Genomic DNA, 13,574 nt, shown 5'->3' on the forward strand with positions numbered 1-13,574 from the left:
GGTCACGAGGAGTCGGACATAACGACTAAACAACAACATGAGGACACAGTGGGGGAATATTGGTGAAAATGGATCTCCCTCCTCTGCCAGAGGCCTCCATGGGATCCAACGGATCTGTGCGAGGGACACCATTGGATATAAGCCCCAGATTTATTCCACGGCATAATCTCTTATCAGCTGCAGGGCTAGGAAGTATCTCGATTGTAGTATTTGGAGAGCTGCTTCTGGCTAGGGCAGGATTAGAGAGGCTGGTGGATTTGACCTGGCACAAGTCGACCTATTGGGAGTTTTAAGAGCACATATTCTGCTATAGCAAATTGCTCCCCTGCTCTTTCAAAACGAGAATTTTGATTATGTTTCTGTGACTTTCTTTCCCTCTCCCAAAGAACTGTTTGTCAATAAAACTGATGCCCTCCGTTGGCTTCTCTCTCTGCGAATGCTTAAGGTAGGCTGCTTGGCAACAAGAACATAACATACTTTTTTTTTTTTTACACCATCTCAGTTTGTAAAGTGGTTAAGGAACTTCATTTCACACAATTCGTTTCTTGCCCATGCCAGCATGTCCTGGTCTTGCTGCTATGGCAGGAATTGACGTAAACCGCTTAACGGTAGAAAAAGGGTTCGGGTATCCATGTGAACACGTGCCGGCAATGTTTCCTAAATGAAAAACGTAGAGTGTGGAGCAGCCCACTGGAAATGGTAGCGATACAGAGAACCTGTAACATGTTGTGAGAGCTTTGGGGCTGTGAGAGAGGGAAAGACATACTCTAAGGTATAAGCAATGTGTGGCAGAAACAAAATATTCACCCAGTCATGGTGTGCCGCTTATGATGGCATTAGGTTCCTAGCTGAAATCCGGAAAGCAAATATTCCCTCAGAATACAGATTAGACAGATTACATCCAGTTTATTTATAAAAAGGTTTGTACAATTAAATTATATATATATTTAAAATTTTACACCCTCCTTCCTTCATTTGATTTCTAAGGAAATTGGTCCCTGTGGTTTTACACTGCTGTCTCTTTCGACTCGGGCAACTGCGGAGGCTTAAAGTTTGTCACTTCTTTGAATGTGATGCCTGGGGAAAAAAGAAAAAAAAAAGAATTGCTTTCACATTCAGAGGAATAATGACTCACATCCCTATTTCTTATTGTGAAGTACCACCAGACAGGGAAAATATCCCACCCCCATCATTGACAGTGTGAGAGCCTCTGATTTAGCTATAATTAATTATATGTTAATAACATCTATATCAGGCATAGGCAAACTCGGCCCTCCAGATGTTTTGAGACTACAATTCCCATCATCCCTGACCACTGGGCCTGTTAGCCAGGGAGTTGTAGTCCTAAAACATCTGGAGTGCCGAGTTTGCCTATGCCTGATCTATATCTTCATTATTTACTATAATATTTTATATTTTTGCACCATAACACTCACTTTTTTCCTCCTAGAAAGTAAGGGGAAATGTATGTGCATGTTATGGAGGGAATGCCTATGGGTGGCATGCCTACGGATTTTCCTCCTCTAAAAACTATGTGCGTGTTATGGTCGGGTGCGTGTTATAGAGCGAGAAATACGGCATATAATCCCTATTATAGGTATTACAACAGGTCAGACTGGCTTGATGAATCAACAGCAGCGAAACCAAAACTATGCAAGAGGAGAAGGTAGATGACATGACAACTGAGTGGAGAGCCATAACTCATGTTGTCAAACACACACTTTGCAAACAGAAGATGCCAGATCCTATTTCAGGCATATCCTCTTAAAATTGCAGGAATTAGGGCTCAGAATGTCCTCTGCTTAAGACAGGAAGCTGTCCTAATGGAAACTGTCTACAATGGCTTTCTACATTACGTCTGCCATTCTTAGGCCAGCGATGGAGAACCTGTGCCTCTCCAGATGTCACTGGATATTGTTGCCATCATCCTAACTATCAGTCATGCTGGCTAGGGCTGATGGGGGTCAGAGTCCAATTGCACCTGATGTCCATAGATTCCCCATCCCTGGCCTAAGACCTGTTTCCCAAACATGGGTCTCCAGCTGTTTTTGGACTACAGTTCCCATCATCCCTGACCACTGGTCCTGATAGCTAGGGATGATGGGAGTTGTAGTCCAAAAAAACGGCTGGAGCCCCAAGTTTGGGAAACAGTGAAGTAGGTAATATGTGGATTAGCAGTCTGATTTGTTGCACAATACAAATGTTGATAAATAGGTGATAAAAATGGGGGAACGGGAGTATAATGGAAAGGAAAACTATACAGAACCAATGAGGGCTGGAGGGAGGAGGACACATATAGAAATTCACTGCATCGGATTTCTAAATTCACCTGAAGTATATTTTAATTATAAGCCTATTTGCACAAGAGCCCATAGATGTTTTCTGTCCTAGCCTGAAGATTGCCAAAATGTACCAAACGTACATTTCCACTCATCCAGGGGCAGATCCATGTTGTCAAAAGTGTCGTCGTATTTCTCTGCTTCGGTTTCCTCTTCAGGATCATGAATGGCTTCAAAGTAAGGATGCGCTAAAGCTTCTGCAGCCGTCACTCTCTTCTCTGCGTCTAACACCAGCATCTTCTCCAAAAGGTTCACAGCTGGATCAACAAAGGAGAGGGAAAGCACTAAGACCCAGCACGAAACATAATGATTTTAATTTTCCAGCAGCAGGTCAGGTTTAAGAAAATAATGCCGAGCTTAACTATGCTAATGGACGATCATATAGATCAGGAGTGGCTTTTGCAGTTTCAGAGGCCACTCAGTTCCTTGGGATTGAAGCAAATACATCCAGCTGCACTGGTTCCTGGTGGAGTACAGGGTCAGGTTTAAGGTGCTGGTTTTAACCTTTAAAGCCCTATATGGCCTAGGACCCTCATACTTACAGGACCGCCTCTCCTGGTTCGCCCTACGGAGGACCTTATGGTCCACAATCATACTTTGGAGGTCCTGGGCCTCAGGGAGCTTAGACTGGCCTCGACCAGGGCCAGAGCCTTTTCTGCTGTGGCCCCAGCCTGGTGGAACACTCTGTCGCAAGAGACCAGGGCCCTGTGGGATCTGACATCTTTCCGCAGGGCCTGCAAGATGGAGCTGTTGCACCAGGCCTTTGGTCCAGACCCAGTCTGACCCCCTTCCTTCTTCCCTCTTTCTATGGGACCCTGCATGTAAGTGGCCTCTTGGCTCCTCCTATTGGCCCACATGGGACCAGCACGGGTGGCCGGGCCTGGTGAACATTTAATATTCCTTACCCCTATGGTTGTGATTCATGGGTTCCCACCTGATTTGATTTTAAATGTGATTTTGAACTGTATTTTAATCAATTGTTTGATTTTGTGTTTTTAATGTATTATGTATTTGGTGTTAGTCACCCTGAGCCCAGTCTTGGCCGGGGAGGGCGGAGTATAAATAAAATTATTATTATTATTATTATTAATATTATTATTAGGTACGCCTAGAAGGAAGAGCGTATCCTTACAAATCACGAAAGTAGGGACAGCATTAGGCCATTAGGGTAGGAAGGGGAAGGGATTGCTGAAACAACAAGAGAGATTTTGCAGCTTTATTGACTTTCTGGAATACTCGAGATAGCCTTATAATAAAAAGTATATGATATAACGTTGGCTTCACATTATTTCTCTGAGTAGCTACTGGTGCAATATTACAATAAAACCAAAAAGATGAAGTATGGAAACTGTCACACAGCTTTTGAAAATATTTATTTCTGCCTTACTAATGAAACAGGGACGCGGGTGGCGCTGTGGTCTAAACCACTGAGCCTAGGGCTTGCTGATCGGAAGGTCGGCGGTTTGAATCCCCGTGAGGGGGGAGCTCCCATTGCTCGGTCCCTGCTCCTGCCAACCTAGCAGTTCAAAAGCACATCAAAGTGCAAGTAGATAAATAGGTACCGCTCTGGTGGGAAGGTAAACAGCGTTTCCGTGTGCTGCTCTGGTTTTGCCAGAAGCGGCTTAGTCATGCTGGCCACATGACCCAGAAAAACTGTCTGAGGACAAATGTCAGCTCCCTTGGCCAGTAAAGCGAGATTGGCGCTGCAATCCCAGAGTCGTTCGCGACTGGACTTAACTGTCAGGGGTCCTTTACCTTTTAATGAAACAGTAACATTCTCTTATACCACACCTTGCTTAAAAGTTGGCCGTCCTAATGGGAGATGGATTAATTCAGGTGGGGATAAATATCTTGTACAGAGGAATTTTCAGCTAACAGCAAAATTATTGGAAAAGCTTGTTAGAAAAGGACAGAAAGTATCTGTCCAACCTCAATTAAACTTAATTGTTCACTGCCATGCTATACCACACAGCTTTATTATTCGTGACATCCATCTATTTACTTACCTAAAGGATTTGCATACTTCAAGATAGCAGCAAAGTCTTTTTTCTGCACTTTTGGAAGGCTTTTGATATAGTTTTTTGCCTTGAAAGAAGCCAAAACAGGATGTTAACATTTACAATAAAGAAATGGCATCAAATTTAGTCTGCCCCATTGGGATTATTCTCAGTGCTATCCATGGAGTTCAAATTCAGTTGTGTCTCAGACTACTACATAATAATAAAAACGATCTTCCAAAACAAAGGTACCATGAAAATTACTATGAAAAAGCATATATGCCGTCTCCCACCTGAACTGGTGCAATCCACATGACATTTCTGAATCTGCACTATGTCCTTAAGAAATCAGAGAAAGCAAGAGCTACTTACATCTTGACTTTGCAGTTTCTGAACAAAATCTTGAGTTGGTGTGCCTGTTACTTTCATTATTTCTGTGAGCTGGTCCAGGTCTGAATGCCAAAGTCAGGAGTCAAATCTTCAGTATGTATGTCAAAATAAAAAAGCATGTTGTAACAGAACTGTTTTTTCTTGCTATTAATACTGGAAAATACAATGCGTGTAAAAAGGAGAGGTGTTTTAGACGGTCTTGGCTTCTACATGCTAAAGTCTACTTGTCTCTTATACCTTCTCAAAACCACAGCTGGCTAAGGATGACCTCTGAATACCATTCAGAGATAGCAATGGGGAGGACACTTCATAGCTCAGCTTTGGACCTGGCAGAAAAAATATGTTTGCACAAAGACTTGAATGAGATTATCACCCCTCTTTTATTGTCCATTCTGGGTCGTCCAACCACTGACACAGGGTCCTTTCTCTTGGCAGATCAAGATGAGCAGGTGACAGCAAAGGTTGCAAGCTCCACTATTTGACTATTGATTCAAAGCTCTAAAATGTATTTTATAGAATTGACTTTTTATTTCTATTCTTTGTATATCGTATTGGTGTTTTATTGCTATGGCCAATGGCTGACACAAATAAAGATTCATTCATTCATTCATTCATTCATTCATTCATTCATTCATGTTTCCACAAGCTTTTATAAGCCACATTAGAGCTCAGATAGTTTTATACTTCTCTTTCAAAACTGGTTATAAGGACTTTCTGCAAGCTTTTGAGGGCAGCCTTCCTTAGCTTTAGCTGTCCCTGACTTTCAGTAATACTTGCTGAGCTTCTATGTAGTCCCACAGCAGGGAAGGAAGGGACAGATACGAAGTTGTAAAGCATAGCCGGCAACCAAGTATATATGATTAACTAAAAAACCAGCCCTGTGTGCCAGGGAGTCTTACAAATGTGAATTTCTACTTGCAATTAGTAATGCAAAGCAGCCGTGATGTACTATTAAGTGTCCCTCTTTGCAAATTTTGGCCGAAACACAAACTTTAAAAAAAAACCCAGACATTTGGAAGCAAGAAGCTCAAGGGATAATTATTTGTTTAAAGTGTTTCTGAACTCGCACACTTTTGACACCCAGATTCTTACATACTTCTACATCTTATTATTAATATTAATATTAATACAATAATAATAATAAATTTTTATTTATATCCCGCCCTCCCCAGCCAAGGCCGGGCTCAGGGCGGCTAACAACAATAAAATAATACAACATTCTAAAATCATTTCATTAAAAAATTACTTCAAATCAAATTCATGGCAACCATTGGGCTAGAGTTCTGTGAAGATTGCCAAAGGAGGGAGTCAGGCTGTGCCCTGGCCAAAGGCTTGGCGGAACAGCTCTGTCTTGCAGGCCCTGCGGAAAGATGTCAAGTCCTGCAGGGCCCTAGTCTCTTGTGACAGAGCGTTCCACCAGATCGGAGCCACAGCCAAAAAAGCCCTGGCTCTGGTTGAGACCAGCCTAACCTCTCTGTGGCCTGGGACCTCCAAGATGCCAAGTGTTCGCCGTGAAAGGATACGATCGTTGCCTTTGAAGAGCGGCCTTCCCGTGATCATCTCAGCCATGATGCAGCCCACTGACCAGATGTCAACTGAAATACAGAAAATGGTTACGTTGAATTGCTGTGCGAGACCTTTTAAGTTCAGCTTATGCCTGTGCTATATGCAGAAAAACAAATCCTTTACGAGGCAAGGCACATAAAGTATTTTGGTTTGCAATTGCAAAATGTGCATTTGGTTTCTGCAAGAGGAGTAGCGCCTTGACGCAACCCAGTGTGCTTTTGGGGGAGCTGTGGAGGACTGGATTACAAATGTTCCTTTTCTACTTTCAAGAGTGAGCAACTATGGACGAATGCAGCAAGTTGATCGCTGTGTTGCACCCCGGGGAGGTAACTTCAGTGCTGCTTTCGCAGTGGTTTGACTTCACCCTTGGAGGCACATTCCATTGTTTCTCGACACAAATCATAGAACTGTAGAGTTGGAATGGACCATTTGGGGAGGGGTCATCTAGTTTAACCCTCTGCAATGCAGAAATCTTTAGCCCATGACCCTGAGATGAAGTGTCTCATGGTCTACTGACTGAGCTATCCCAGATGCAGATGCCAACAGCTGATTTATTGTGGAACGAGCATTCAAAGGCATCAAGTGACTTCAACAGAAGTGCGGTTGAGTAGGCAACCAATGGTTAGCACTCAAGAGAAAGGAAAAGGACTACAGCAGCGGTTCTCAACCTGTGGGTCCCCAGATGTTGTTGGACTACAACTCCCATCATCCCTAGCTAGCAAGGCCAGAGCTCAGGGATTATGGGAGTTGTAGTCCAACAACATCTGGGGACCCACAGGTTGAGAACCGCTGGACTACAGGAAAGGGTGGACCAATACTGGAGGCAGAAACAGCGTAATAATAATAAAAATGATGATGATGGTGATGGTTTGGTCAAGCAGATGGCTATAGGAACAGGAGTATCTGCCAGTATCTGCAAGACTGTATCTATTCCCTGGGACTGAAGTTGTTCTAGGAAGTTAATAAGGACACTGAGATAATGAGAAGGCAGGCTGAAAGCCAGGCATACCCCGAGGTAGCTAGATTGCCATATGGCAATACCTTGGAACCCATGAATGGTAGAAAACGTTCCTTGATTTCCCGAGGGGAAGCTGGAATTGTTTCTCAAGACACCTGGAAGGCCTCCGCGGAAGTTAACAGCTGCCTTCATTTTTGTTCCAGATATAAACAGACTGAGAATTGCAATTAACACAACAGAGATCAGGGGATTATGTACAAAGCAACGCGCCTTGGATGGTATTCCATGAGACAAATATAAGCACAGGGTAGCTTTGTGTAATGATGCCACTAGAAGAGCTCAAGTTACAGTGTTAATCTGAACACAAACACGACAATTACCTGTTTGTGTATAATGCATCCAGTTAAGTATAACTTCTGGGGCTCTGTACCACCTGGTAACCACGTAGCCAGTCATCTCACTATCTGTATGTCTTGCTAGCCCAAAATCCAGAATCTGTTACAGAGGAACCAAAGACGCATTCAATTTGCAACTCCAAATTAGTCATAAACACATCGAAAACAGGGGTGGCAGAGAAGCAGAACGCGTTAAACCGATGTTCTAGCACTGCAATTGAAAAAATCACATTGGTAATAAACATGCAAAATTACACTCCTGATTGCCATTATAATGCTGGGGAGGAAACGGTGCTGTTGCGCTCTGTTAAGCGAGAAGAAAAATACTTTTCGTCTTCGCTAAGAGGTCTGGATCGAGGGCTCTGTCCCAGCATCTGTTTTCAAAGCCAGAATATATGAAGCGAAAGGAAAATTAATCACTTTGAATGATGGTTTAAAGACCTATGGGGCTAAGATTCATGCTATGATAATTGGGTTGAGAAATAAGGGGCAAAATTTCACCCTTTTCCTGCTGCAGCCCCTAGTACCACCATTTCAGAGGGAAGAAAACAGCAAAGACCTGATGAAGAGAGCACAGCAGAGGTTATATTTTCTGAGAATCCTCCGGAAAAACAATCTCTCAAAGGACCTGTTGATGGCATTTTACCATTGTACTGTTGAGAGTGTTTTAACTTATGGTCTGCGTGTGTGGTTTGGGAGCTCCACGGTCTGGGGAAAAACAATGCTGTCCAGGGTTGTAAAGACTGCAGAGAGAATAACTGGGTGCACTCTTCCCACCTTGGATCAAATCTACGCTTCCAGATGTCATAAGAAAGCTGCAGAGATAGCGCAGGATAGTGCATACCCCGGAAATGATCTCTTTCAGCTTCTGCCTTCTGGAAGAAGGTACAGGGTTATAAAGACTAGGACTAGCCGCCTGAGAAACAGTTTCTATCCAAATGTGATTTTGGTTTTAAACGCAGCGTAAGGAGTCTCAATGGGAGTGTATTGTATTTTTAAAATGGGGTATCAGAGTTTTTAGGGGGCTAACCAGGTTGGGATAGCAGGCTTGTTGGTTTTGAATGTCTTATGTAGATCCCCCCCCCCAATTTCGTTGTTCTGTATGGGACAATGACAATAAAGAGTATCGTATCGTATTGTGGGATCCTGTGGAAAAGTCAGAATGTGGAAGGAAGGTGGTGCAGGGAGAATTAGTGGAGATCACCTCTCTTCCTCTTGCATTAAAGATGTTGCCGATAGATCGCCATTGCTTACTTAGCACCAACTAGGCAAAGAAATGTTAGTCATGGGTCCCAGAAGTGGTGGCAAGGTGCATTCTATACTTCTACTCTTAAGTCTCTTATTTTAAAAAGACCATACTCTGGCTGATGGGAACCATGCGTATCCACCAATATCTATGAGGTTGTGTGTAGGGATGATCGCGGAGTGGGGAGTGGGGTCCGGAGGGAGCACACACCCCACCCGCAGGCAGCCTCAGTCTGCCTGCACGCGTGACCTTGGGGTGCGGAGCACACACGCCCCTCACAGACAAAGCCATGCCTGTCTGAACACTGTTGCCTCTGTCTAACCTTTTGTGGTCTCAGTAGTCTGCGGTGCCCTGTCGGTAACCTTTGTCTCTGAGACCTTTTGTCTCCTTTGTCATACACTGTGCAAGGGGACAATGACGCGGTGGAAACAGGTGCCAAAATAATTTTGTACCACCCCACGATCTCGGGACCGGAAGATGTGTAAAGGTCACAGCCCAAAATGTATCTGCCTGGTTTGCATATTTGTCTCAATAAAAGGAGGCTCCACAGGGCTGGCCGGCAGCTTGCATGCAGCTCACCTGTGCGCAGCTCACCTGCATTATCAACTCCTGCCTCATGTCCATCACTTCAGTTGTGTGTACATGCTTTCCCACTGCACCCAGTTCGATACTTATTTATGGAGGTTTGTGCTCACAGACACTGTGGGATGGTCACCAGTGGTTGACAGCATCAGGCCGTTAAGCACGCAAAGGAATCTTAAACACTGTTGCGCTCTCTGTTGCAAGAAGTCCCAGGGCAGGATCCTTTCATAACTTGCAGAGGCTACTTTAAAATAAAAGGATAGCAGTCTGAGGCTGTATATGCAATAAGCATCATTTTGCCTGGTGCTCTGCAAACTGTCGCTGAAGCACAGGCTGCAGTTAGTTGCAAGGATTTAAAACGCAGTTACACCAGATCTGTGTAATATGATTACAAAGGCTGGCTGCAGTCACAAGCCCTTCAACCCTTCGGTTAAGAGACGGTAATTTTTCTACAGGGCTTACGCTTCACTCTTAAAATGTTTCAGGGTTAATAAGGTCTGCTTGTTTTGACAGCAGTGTTTTACACTACAATTCTGTCACAGATAATAGGTCTGTGGAGCATTGCTGATTTCTTAGAAGATGGATGTGCGACAAAGCAAAGTCTCCTCTTGGGAACTGAACGGTGTTTTTAAAGCATGAACCGTCAATTACTCAAACTTCCTTGCATTAAAAAAATAAAATAAATCAATTTTGTAAATCTTAAGTTTCCTATCTCTCTGTCAGCTGTAGTCTATTTTTAGGTCAAAATCTGATGTTTTAACCTTGGGTGTCAAGCAGGAAGGTTCCTGCTGAAACAATTAATTTCATTATTTATTATTTTATTTATTATTTATTTATTTCATATTTTGCTAAGGTCTGATTTCATAGGATGGGGAACCACTTAACTGCTAAATCTACATAATGTCTTCTTCTTCTTTGGTGATCACTCATAGCTGAGTAAGATTGTCTTCCATAAACACAGTTTTAACAGTGGTTCCACAAGTGACTGTGGAGGTCAATTCTGGATCCACACATCCTTCCATAGTGGGGACATTGGTTTCCGGGTGGGAGTTGATCATGGTGAGGGTTTGCCAAGCATGCCTTCCTCTTATCATGTTTCTCCCTTTCGTCCTGAGTTCGAGAGTCTTCAAAACCCGTGACACCTTTGATAAAGGCTGTTCTCCAATTGGAGCGTTTGCAGGCCAGTATTTCCCAGTTGTTTATACCACATTTATTTTAGATTTGCCTTGAGAGAGTGTTTGAACCTCTTTCGTTCACCACCAGCATTACGCTTTCCATTTTTAAGTTCGGAAGAGAGTAGTTGCTTTGGAAGACGATAATCGGGCATCCACACAACATGACCAGTCCAATGACGTTGATGTTGAAGAATCATTGCTTCACCACTTGTGATCTCTGCTTCTTCCAGTACACTGGCATTAGTTCGCCTGTCTTCCCAAGTTTACAGGCAACTCCCCAGTGACACAGGTATATGTTCTGGTTCCCCCACTTGCTAAGTGAAAACCACCTAAGTGGAGAGCACCCTCTAAACATTCCTGCCAGTCTCTCTCCAATCCAAAAATAAATACAGTGGTACCTCGGGTTACATACGCTTCAGGTTACAGACTCCACTAACCCAGAAATAGTGCTTCAGGTTAAGAACTTTGCTTCAGGATGAGAACAGAAATCGTGCTCCGGCGGTGCAGCAGCAGCAGGAGGCCCCATTAGCTAAAGTGGTGCTTCAGGTTAAGAACAGTTTCAGGTTAAGTACGGACCTCCGCAACGAATTAAGTACTTAACCCGAGGTACCACTGTAAATACTTGTTCTTGTGCAGAGGAATGAGCTGTGTTGGCCACGGCCACGCAAGTCGCCGGGGTCAAACTCCCTCCGCTCCCTCAGCAGGAGTGGCGATAATTTCACCCCGATGCCTCGGCAGGGCTGGGGCTGGTGCATTTTGTTCTTCTCTCCATTTGCCGGGCACTGGTGGCGGAGGGACTCAAGAGCGGCAGTGATTTCATTCGCGATATACAGCTGGGTGAAGGCGACATTGTGGTCTGGCCGTCAAACCGGTCCCGGGCGATGTATCGATACGCCACCCAGGTCTACTTATTTCCATCAAGAAACAGCAAGCACAGACTTAAGCACACATTCTTCGACGACAAATGCAAATTGAAAACAATCTCTCTCGCTCGCTGAATCTGACATCATTGCTAACCCTTCCCAAGTTTCGGCGCTGGCGACAGAGCCACTTGCAGTGAAACAACTGCTTTGTTTCAGAGAAATGCAGATGTCTACTTGGTTTTGATATCCTTGTTCACACTGAAAAGCACTTTCCCAAAGAATGGCATTTATCTAAAAGAGACTATTCATTATATGAAGGGGACCAGGGATGTTGTCTCTGCATACTAGGTTTTTTTTTCTGGCAACAGTAAGTGGTAATTCTAGTTCAGAGAAGTGGTTTTGTGGTTGTTTCTTTTTGAACTGCACAATTGAATGATAAAAGGCAGCAATACTTAACACATCAGTCGGATCAAATCACTCTTTTCCCACTTCCCTTTTAACTTAAACCTATTATTTTAACGAGAAAGTTGCAATTACATAGTCAATGCCATTCTATTAATGCCACAACTCAGCAGTGTGCTTGGAAGGGTTTGATCGTCTTCAGGTTATGGGCTTGGTTTTTTTTGCTGCTGCTGCAGCTTCCCAGCGTTCAAATGCAAATATTTTTATACCCAACACTCCCTTTAGCTCTAATAGAATATAAAATGTAGCTCGGCAGTTCAAAGATCCAGGAACCAAGTGACTGCTGTTTGTGGCGAGGAGACAAGCAGGAGAGAGTAAGAGGAGAGACTTCCAATCCCCGCACCATCTACAGCAGGAGTCGGCAACGTGCGGCCCGTGGGCCGGATGCGGCACACAAAAACCATTTTACCAGCCCCCGAGCCGCCCGCTTGGCAAGTCGCCCGAGCACTGCGCTAAACCGGAGCAGTGCAGTGTGGGGACTCGTCAAGCGGTGCCGAAAATTGTACCTGCGCATATACCAGAAATTGTGTCTGCGCGTGTCCAGATGCTGAAAATCGCTTCTGCGCAGGTGTGATTTTCGGTGTCACGCTGTGCCAGTCCGGCCCACGGATGATCTCTGTGGGAGTGATTCGGCCCATGGCCGGTAAACCTTGCCGATCCCTGATCTACAGCTACCCACTCCCTGCTAGTCTTGCACCAGCTGAGCTTTTCACCATTAGGCAAGCCAGTGCTAGCAGCTGAGAGCAGCTTTGACCTCTTTGACCTCTGCACCTGCAGCCAGTCTACATCTCCTGGCTGCAGCATCAGCTACAAAGCAGAGACAGGGCCAATGCTACAATTGTTTTAACTGTTTTAAATTTACATGGGGTTTGCATGTGTCCGGGAGGAGCTGGGGAGAGCAGTGGGGGCCCCAGTTGCAGTGATTCAGGAAGATTTGGTGTGAGAGGTGGGGCAGGCCGGGTAAGGGGCACATGGGGCAAGCAGTTAGTGATTGTGCTGTGTGCCAGACCCTCTTCCAACCTAGGGAACTGTGCCTGTCCTATCAGCCAGCCCTCAGGGGTGCGGGGGGCGCTGTGGTCTAAACCACTGAGCCTCTTGGGCTTGTCGATTAGAAGGTCAGCGGTTTGAATCCCCACGACGGGATGAGCTCCCATTGCTCTGTCCCAGCTCCTGCCAACCTAGCAGTTTGAAAGCATGCCAGTGCAAGTAGATAAATAGGTACCGCTGCGACGGGAAGGTAAATGGCGTTTCCGTGCACTCTGGTTTCCATCACTGTGTTCCGTTGCACCAGAAGCGGTTTAGTCATGCTGGCCACATGACCTAGAAAGTAGTCTGAGGACAAAACCAGCTCCCTCAGCCTGAAAGCGAGATGAGCGCCGCAACCCCATAGTCGCCTTTGACTGGACTTAACTGTCCAGGAGTCCTTTACCGTTTATCAACCAGCCCTCAGGTCTGTGGCTGCTGTAGCTGAATGCCAAGTTGGCTCTGAGTAAGACTTGCCTTATCCATTATCTGATTATGAATGAGGAAGCCAATCTGGTCTGCATCACTGAGACCTCAGAGCAGGAGGAAATTGGTCTCACCCAGCTGTGCCCACTCAG

The 13,574-nt window shown here is 44.8% G+C and overlaps 1 protein-coding gene across 1 annotated transcript in view; it reads right to left on the reverse strand.

Annotated features, from left to right (window-relative positions):
- Positions 1 to 886: 886 nt before the first annotated feature.
- Positions 887 to 13,574, reverse strand: part of MAPK12 (mitogen-activated protein kinase 12) — a 46,943-nt gene continuing 34,255 nt past the window's right edge. Inside the window, exons 7-12 of the mRNA XM_083463646.1 lie at positions 7,631 to 7,745; positions 6,250 to 6,321; positions 4,709 to 4,788; positions 4,346 to 4,424; positions 2,423 to 2,596; positions 887 to 1,077 (exon numbers count right to left, since the gene is read on the reverse strand). Coding sequence (XP_083319772.1) covers positions 1,007 to 1,077; positions 2,423 to 2,596; positions 4,346 to 4,424; positions 4,709 to 4,788; positions 6,250 to 6,321; positions 7,631 to 7,745 — 591 coding nt within the window. The 3' untranslated portion in view covers positions 887 to 1,006. The remainder of the gene's footprint in view (positions 1,078 to 2,422; positions 2,597 to 4,345; positions 4,425 to 4,708; positions 4,789 to 6,249; positions 6,322 to 7,630; positions 7,746 to 13,574) is intronic.

The sequence above is a fragment of the Podarcis liolepis genome (genome assembly GCF_965112155.1).
Source record: "Podarcis liolepis genome assembly, chromosome: 10".
Lineage (NCBI taxonomy): Eukaryota > Metazoa > Chordata > Lepidosauria > Squamata > Lacertidae > Podarcis > Podarcis liolepis.